Source organism: Salvelinus namaycush, chromosome 2 (assembly GCF_016432855.1).
Source record: "Salvelinus namaycush isolate Seneca chromosome 2, SaNama_1.0, whole genome shotgun sequence".
Classification (NCBI taxonomy): domain Eukaryota; kingdom Metazoa; phylum Chordata; class Actinopteri; order Salmoniformes; family Salmonidae; genus Salvelinus; species Salvelinus namaycush.
Genome location: NC_052308.1, coordinates 31,926,292 through 31,934,859, shown reverse-complemented (window position 1 = coordinate 31,934,859; position 8,568 = coordinate 31,926,292). Strand labels below are relative to the sequence as shown.

General features: G+C 46.1%; 1 protein-coding gene across 1 annotated transcript in view; it reads right to left on the bottom strand.

Annotated features, from left to right (window-relative positions):
* Positions 1 to 1,191: 1,191 nt before the first annotated feature.
* LOC120021232 (metabotropic glutamate receptor 2-like) overlaps positions 1,192 to 8,568 on the bottom strand; it is a 62,899-nt gene continuing 55,522 nt past the window's right edge. Inside the window, exons 4-5 of the mRNA XM_038964905.1 lie at positions 1,570 to 1,747; positions 1,192 to 1,265 (exon numbers count right to left, since the gene is read on the bottom strand). Coding sequence (XP_038820833.1) covers positions 1,192 to 1,265; positions 1,570 to 1,747 — 252 coding nt within the window. The remainder of the gene's footprint in view (positions 1,266 to 1,569; positions 1,748 to 8,568) is intronic.

The following is an 8,568-nucleotide window of genomic DNA, read 5'->3' as shown; positions in this document are numbered from 1 at the left end:
AATACTATCACCTGGATTCACCTGGTCAGTCTGTCATGGAAATAGCATGTGTCCTCAATGTTTTGTACACTCAGTGAAACTAAAGTGAGGAATTGCACAAGGAATTGCACAAGCAAATAGTATTTTAGAGGGGGATTGTATGATAAATATTTGAATCACATATTGCATACAGTAATATTTGCTTATGCTTCTCGTCTCAAGATGAGTTGCATTACTTCTCCTGATGTTAGAGTTTAGAGTTAGAATGTTAGAGCATTCAAGAGTTGAAGAGGCTCATTAGGTGGCAGTTGGAGGTGGGTCAAGGTATGCCAGTGGGATTCTCCAATAAATTAAGGTACGTTTTGTCTGGCTGAGCGTGGCATTTGTAAGCTGCTGGTATATTTTTATCAGTAATGGGTTCCTGTGATGTGGCTATGCCAGTTATCAGGCCGCCTGAAAATGCCACGGTGTTAAATACTTGAAAATGGCAACTGTTGATGTAGTTTTTTGAGTTGGAAGTTCTTGGAGGTGTTTCTGAGGGTTACTCATGCCGAGGCTCCAGGGTGATACTATTCTGTAATGACATGTCATTCATTTTATTCACCTTTCCCCAAATGCTCTGTGGAATTCAAGAGCAGCGGTAACACGTAGGAGAATGGTTTCTATGCAACATAATACTTTAACTAAAATACACACACTAGCATTTGATCACCTCCTTGGTGACTCTGTGATAAGTAATGTCTTCTGATTGAATGACAGTTTAACTACAACACATTTTGTTTCAGTCAGACAGCCTGTGTATGAGAGTTATAAAATATTCAACACACTGTAGTTTTCATATTAATAAAAAAAAACTTTTTATTTACATAAATTACAAGAAAGCACAAACTGGTTCACCAAAATCTACATTAAAAACATCTTGTATATATTACATTTAACAGATTTACTATAATTTACTCCATGTCTGAAGTAAAATCTTCAATAAAAAGAAGGGCTATAATACTGAATCTTTGACATCTCTTTTTAAAATCGCTACTAGGCAGAGAATGAAAACAGAATCGGGACATTGTACTCACAGCACTAAGAGGATAACCAAATCTGGACAATCTTCTGTGTGACCTCTTTATTATCTGAAACAGCTGATTCTTGACTAGTGGTTATAGAAGTGTATACAATGGCAGCAGAGGAACATGAGGCTCAGTCTGTCAGTCTTCACAAAGATGAAGTCGTGGAGTCCACCACTTCTCGACCATTACACACCGTTGGTACAATATTGGAGGCTGAAGCTGCAGAAAGAGAATAGACCATTTTCTACAACACTTCTATCAGATTACAATCCACTGGCAGTCAGATTAGAGAAGAAGATGGAGTAGAAAAGAACACCTCATTCTAAAATATAGAGACGCTGGTCTGACAGCTCACCACAGGGCTGTTCTCAAGTGACGTGTTGTATCACGTAATGTGTTGAAACATCTCAGTGATTAATAATGATAATGTAAAATTATTTTAGCGACCACGATGGAAATAATAATGATGATGATGGTAATGGTGATGATGAAGGTTGTGTTCGCCTGCCGGCGGGGTTTGTACCTTGAGAGAAGCTGGATCCGGGGCCGGTGGTGACGCCGAAGCGGGTGGTGGCCACCCGGAGCGAGGTGACGTTCTTCTGGGGCTGGAACAGGATGATGTGGGTCTTAGGGGCGAAGAGGCAGCCCAGCACCACTGAGCCACTCAGACTGACAGAGATGCACATGGTGGTGGTCTGCACCTGAAGGGGGGAGAGGGATAAATGGAGAGGATGGGACCAGAGACAGGGATTACTCATCTGATAAAGCCAATACATACCATATTACGGACAGGGTTGGGGAGTAACTGATTACATGTAATCTGATTACAAAAAAACTAACTCCAATCAGTAACGTTATAAGCAACAATATTTAAATCAGATTACAGATACTTTTGTAAACCTAGATGATTGCTTCTTGGATACCTATACATTTCCCAATGACATTCAATTCAGCATTAAAAAAAGGAGCAAGTTTAAACTTGTTCCGCCTGAGCGAGTCTAACCCCTAATCAAAGGGCTACCCAGACCCCTCTTTTACACTGCTGCTACTCTCTGTTTATTATCTATGCATAGTCACTTTAACTCAAACCTGCATGTACATATTACCTCAATTACCTCGACTAACCGGTGCTCCCGCACATTGACTCTGTACCAGTACCCCCTGTATATAGCCTCGCTATTGTTATTTTACTGCTGCTGTCGAATGATTTGTTACTTTTATTTTAAATATCTATTTTTTACTTAACTCTTATTTTTCTTAAAACTGCATTGTTGGTTAGGGGCTTGTAAGTAAGCATTTCACTGTAAGGTCTACTACACCTGTTGTATTCGGCGCATGTGACAAATAACATTTGATTTGATTTGACCATAAGTCAGAGACCACTATGATGGCACAGCAAATGCGTTTGATGGATAATTTGTCTTCTTCTAATGCCTTTTAAGAGAAAAGCAATCCCCCCAAAAATCTGATTACGTTACTGAGTTTGTTAAGCCAAAAGTTATGTTACTGATACAAATTTTGGACAGGTAACTAGTAATTGTAACGGATTACATTTAGAAATAACCTACCTACACAACCCTGACTATGGAACACAATACACCATGGAGACTGAGGAATGTCAAAAAGCAAACAGATAGTAAGCAGACAATCTCAGGAAATAGGTTACATGTGTGGTGCTACCAGCAGTATCTGAGAGGAGAGGGGTGTGAGTGAGTGAGCTGTTCGCCTGTCAGTCCCTCAAATCATCCTAACTCCCCTCTCCCTCCCGTCATCTCCTTCCATCCGCCCACATGCAGTTGTGTGTCATCAGCCAGTCCTTTTATATACAGCCAAGCTTTGTTTTTGTCTCTTCCCAGATTACTGTTTAGTTATAGTGCAGAGCTGCATGGTGGGTGGGTGCTGGGTGGATCTTGCCAGTCTGCCATCCACACACTTCCAAGGTGTCTGTCCATGTCTCCCTGAATACTAATATCAGCATTAGAATGAGCTGGGCTGGCAGCCAGAGAGCACCCAGCGGTGGACATGCTGTTCAAGCTGTGCTGTGGCCGTTCACTCACTGCTGTCACTGAATGCAAATTCACCATAACATGACACAAGTGAATCTTTGAGTTGTATAGTTCAATTTGAAATAAATAATTGATTTGTTGACCGTCTCATCTATCAGTCCCTTTATTGAGCTGTACATTGTTAAAAAGTTAATCCATCGGTTTAAATCTGGTTTATAATATAACTAAATGGTGGTAAACGGATGTCATCCTCATGTAAGTAGCTGGATATTATCAAATAGCACACAGGTCCTATATCCCACACTTTGTATTCAAAAATAGTTTCAATAACACGGCAATGAGGACAGTATACTGCATAATAAAGTGTTAAGCAAATATATTTCTTAGGAAGAGCTGAGAGCTGGGAATCTGTCTTCTCAGTGTGGGATTGAATTGTTCATTATGAAAACTGACATACAGTAGATACAGATTTTTGTAAGTACTTTCGATAAGACTTTTAGATACAACCCACTGGGCACAGATGTCAATTCAACGTCTATTCCACATTGGTTCAACAAAATGTCATTGAATTGACGTGGAAACAACATTGATTCAACCAGTGTGTGCCCAGTGGGAAGTGTCTGTTTTTAAAAGGCTGTGTAGCCTGTGGTAGCCATACATACTGTCTATTCAGGTGTGTTTTTCCACCTAGAGGAAGCCAGAAGAGTGAGATCATCCTACATTTTCAGCCTGGTAACAGGATGTGAACGTAGAGCATGAATGGATGATTTCAGTGTTTCTGTTGGATTGTAGAATATGAGTATATGAAATAAATGTCACCAATAAAACCTAAAGATACAGGTAACTGCCAAAATAAAGGAAACATCAACATAATGTATCTTAATAAGGCATGTTTTGTTGATGGTACTGTCTCAGAGGCCGCTCCAGAATCTCCCATAAGTGTTCAATTGGGTTGAGATCTGGTGACTGAAACACACACACACTTTAAACCCCCTATGGTCCTTTGAGACCCCTTTTTCAAAGTCAATGAGATCTTTTTTTCTAGCCATGGTAGCCAAAATAATGGGCAACTGGGCAATTTTATACATGACAATAAGGATGATGGGACGTTAATTGCATAATTAACTCAGGAACAGGGGTGAAATTAAGGCGGTATGTTCCGGGTAAGGCGTCCTGGCAAAAGACAGTGGGGGTACGCCGTACCAGTAAAACATGAGCCTATCACAATAATGAAAGCAAAAAGTCAAGAGAACTGTAGGTTATTACACCATTATTAATCATTACCTCATGTCATGAAACATTTGCGGACTTGAAAACAGGTGGTATAGACTACATTCCAAAATGCGATGTGGTTAGACAAAAAAACGGACATTTTGCAAAGGCAGGGATGAGTGGCCAACACTGAGACGCGTGTGGATGCATAAATTCTTCCCCCCTGTCAAATGTCATTACACTTTTTGGTGTTTTGTGTAACAGATGTCTCTTTCCATTCACCACTGTTTGGAGGTTGGAAATATGTTGCGAGTGGATGAACGTGCAAGGGTAGCCTAGTAAAGGAGCCCTTAAAACGATTGTTTGACAATCAGATAAAAACATCATGACTGGTTGTGTTTATGCCACAATAAAAGATGAACAAATTTGAGATAAATATGCTTTTTTGTGTGTATGGAACATTGCTGGGTTCATGAAACATGGGACCTGTAACGGCTTTCGTCGGTGGAAGAAGGAGAGGACCAACGCGCAGCGTGGTTAGTGTTCATCTTAATTTAATGAAACTCAAAAATCTGAACACTACAAATTACAAAACAACAAAAGTGAAAACCGAAACAGTTCTATCTGGTGCAGACACACAAAGACTGAAGACAACCACTCACAAAACCCAACAGAAAACAGGCTACCTAAATATGGTTCCCAATCAGGGACAACGATTGACAGCTGCCTCTGATTGAGAACCATATCAGGCCAAACACAGAAAACCAACACAGAAATAGAAAACATAGATTACCCACCCAACTCACGCCCTGACCACACTAAAACAAAGAAAATACAAAAGAACTATGGTCAGAACGTGACAGTACCCCCCCCCCCCTCCCCCCCCAAGGTGCGGACTCTGACCGCAAAACCTGAACCTATAGGGGAGGGTCTGGGTGGGCATCTGTCCGCGGTGGAGGCTCTGGCGCTGGACGTGGACCCCACTCCCCCATTGTCATTACCCGCTTCCGCGGCCTCCTAGGAACGGCGACCCTCGCCGCCGACCTAGGATTGGCAACCCTACTAAATGGCCCCACTGGACTGAGGGGCAGCTCCGGACTGAGGGGGAGCTCCGGACTGAGGGGCAGCTCCGGACTGAAGGACAGCTCCGGACTGAGGGGTAGCTCCGGACTGAGGGGCAGCTCCGGACTGAGGGGCAGCTCCGGACTGAGGGGCAGCTCCGGACTGAGGGGCAGCTCCGGACTGGCGGGCGGCTTTGGCGGCTCCTGACTGACGGGCGGCTCTGGCGGCTCCTGACTGGCGGGCGGCTCTGGCGGCTCCTGACTGGTGGGCGGCTCTGGCGGCTCCTGACTGGCGGGCGGCTCTGGCGGCTCCTGACTGGCGGGCGGCTCTGGCGGCTCCTGACTGGCGGGCGGCTCTGGCGGCTCCTGACTGGCGGGCGGCTCTGGTGGCTCCTGACTGACGGACGGCTCTGGCGGCTCCTCACTGACGGACGGCTCTAGCTGCTCAGGACAGACGGGCGGCTCTGACGGTTCAGGACAGACGGGCAGCTCTGACGGCTCAGGACAGACGGGCAGCTCTGACGGCTCAGGACAGACGGGCAGCTCAGACGGCGCTGGACAGACGGGCAGCTCAGGCGGCGCTGGACAGACGGGCAGCTCAGGTGGCGCTGGACAGACGGGCAGCTCAGGCGGCACTGGACAGACGGGAGACTCTGGCCTGCTGAGGCGCACAGTAGGCCTGGTGCGTGGTGCCGGAACTGGTGGTACCGGGCTGGGGACACGCACCACTGGTCAAGTGCGGGGAGCAGGAACAGGGCATACTGGACCCTGGAGACGCACAGTAGGCTTGGTGCGTGGTGCCGGAACTGGTGGTACCGGACTGGGGACACGCACCACTGGGCGAGTGCGGAGAGGAGGAACAGGGCGTACTGGACTCTGGAGATGCACAGGAAGCCTGGTGCGTGGTGTTGGCACTGGTGGTACTGGGCTGGTGCGAGGGGCTGCTACAGGCGGACTGGTGCGTGGAGAAGGCACCGGATAGACCGGACCGTGGAGGCACACTACAGGTCTCGAGCACCGAGCCTGCCCAACCCTACCTGGCTGAATGCTCCCCATAGCCAGGCCAGTGCGGCGAGGTGGAATAGCCCGCACTGGGCTGTGCTGGCGAACCGGGGACACCATGCGTAGGGCTGGTGCCATGTACACCGGCCCGAGGAGACGCACTGGAGACCAGATGCGTAGAGCCGGCTTCATGGCACCTGGCTCGATGCCCACTCTAGCCCGGCCGATACGAGGTGCTGCTATGTACTGCACCGGGCTATTCCTGCCTACCGGGGACACCGTGCGCATCTCTGCATAACACGGTGCCTGCCCGGTTGCTCTCTCTCCACGGTAAGCACGGGGAGTTGGCTCAGGTCTCCTACCTGTCTTAGCCACACTCCCTGTGTGCCCCCCCAAGACATTTTTGGGGCTGCCTCTCTGGCTTCCAGCCGCGCTTTCGTGCAGCCTCCTCATACCACCGCCTCTCCGCTTTCGCTGCCTCCAGCTCAGCTTTGGGCGGCGATACTCACCAGCCTGTGCCCAGGGTCCCTTGCCGTCCAGAATCTCCTCCCAAGTCCATTTCTCCAGATATCGCTGGTTCTCCTGCTGCTGCCCGTTACCACGCTGCTTGGTCCTTTTTTGGTGGGTGGTTCTGTAACGGCTTTCGTCGGTGGAAGAAGGAGAGGACCAAAGCGCAGCGTGGTTAGTGTTCATCTTAATTTAATGAAACTCAAAAAACTGAACACTACAAATTACAAAACAACAAAAGTGAAAACCGAAACAGTTCTATCTGGTGCAGACACACAAAGACTGAAGACAACCACCCACAAAACCCAACAGAAAACAGGCTACCTAAATATGGTTCCCAATCAGGGACAACGATTGACAGCTGCCTCTGATTGAGAACCATATCAGGCCAAACACAGAAAACCAACACAGAAATAGAAAACATAGATTACCCACCCAACTCACGCCCTGACCACACTAAAACAAAGAAAATACAAAAGAACTATGGTCAGAACGTGACAGGACCAACACTTTACATGTTGCATTTATATTTTCTTCAGTATACTTTGTATCCCTCATTTACTCAAGTGTTTTCTTTATTTTGGCAGTTACCTGTGCATCTGATAGTTGTACAACCATGTACAAGCCTAGCTGCAGAGATTTGTAACAGCGTGGGGTAAGATAGCTGATGATGCCTTTGATTTGTTTAACCACATTTTTGGCATCCATGATTTAAAACAAATCTTGAGGAATAAAATGTAGATTCTTCTGATCTATGGGTTACATGAAACAAGGGCACTCTTTGCCTTTGAATATGACTGATGTTTCATCACCTTTGTTAACCTATCACAGAGGTTGGAGGAAAAGCTGCTTGTCCCCTTCAGGGATGACATCTTTAATATTTAATTTGGTAATCATGTTGTAATTCATGCCTCAGTACACCATATTTTGCCTGCTTAAACATTTCATGGATGGCATATGCAAATTACTGTTTGATTATTCAACCAGAGATCTCTGAAATCTCAGGGTGTGAGGACAACCATCTCATAGCAAGAGTGTAGACTGACAGACTGACCCTAGCCCCCCGACACATAAACTACTGCAGCATAAATACTGGAGGCTGAGACAGGAGGGGTCAGGAGACACTGTGGCCCCATCCGATGATACCCCCTGTTTGGCCCTGTCCGGGGGTATCATCGGATGGGGCCACAGTGTCTCCTGACCCCTCCTGTCTCAGCCTCCAGTATTTATGCTGCAGTAGTTTATGTGTCGGGGGGCTAGGGTCAGTCTGTTATATCTGGAGTACTTCTCCTGTCTTATCCGGTGTCCTGTGTGAATTTGTTAGGATTTACCTAGGGGTCATGATTGGGGCTGTACAAATGTTTGGTGTATTAGAATAATTGATTATGCTTATGTTATATTAATAGAAGGGGAGGGGTTAAAAGACCCCTCCCTCCTTACATTTATAGGGTTTTAGACTACTGATTAACAATAGATATAGTCATTGTAGAAGTTTAGTATTGTTCTACATTTGTATTTTAGTTCTCTCTCTCTCTCTGCCTCATTATAAAGAGACCCTTAGACAGAACTCTGCAGGGGAGTGAAGGAGATAAGACTAGGTAAACATTCCACAATGGGTCAACTTTGGGGGAAGGGGACATTTACTGCTAAGTGTTTAGCTAACAATAAGGGCCTGTTTATACAGCTTTGTAGGCATGGTTTTGGTCCCAGGAGTAGAGGATGATGATTTAGGCA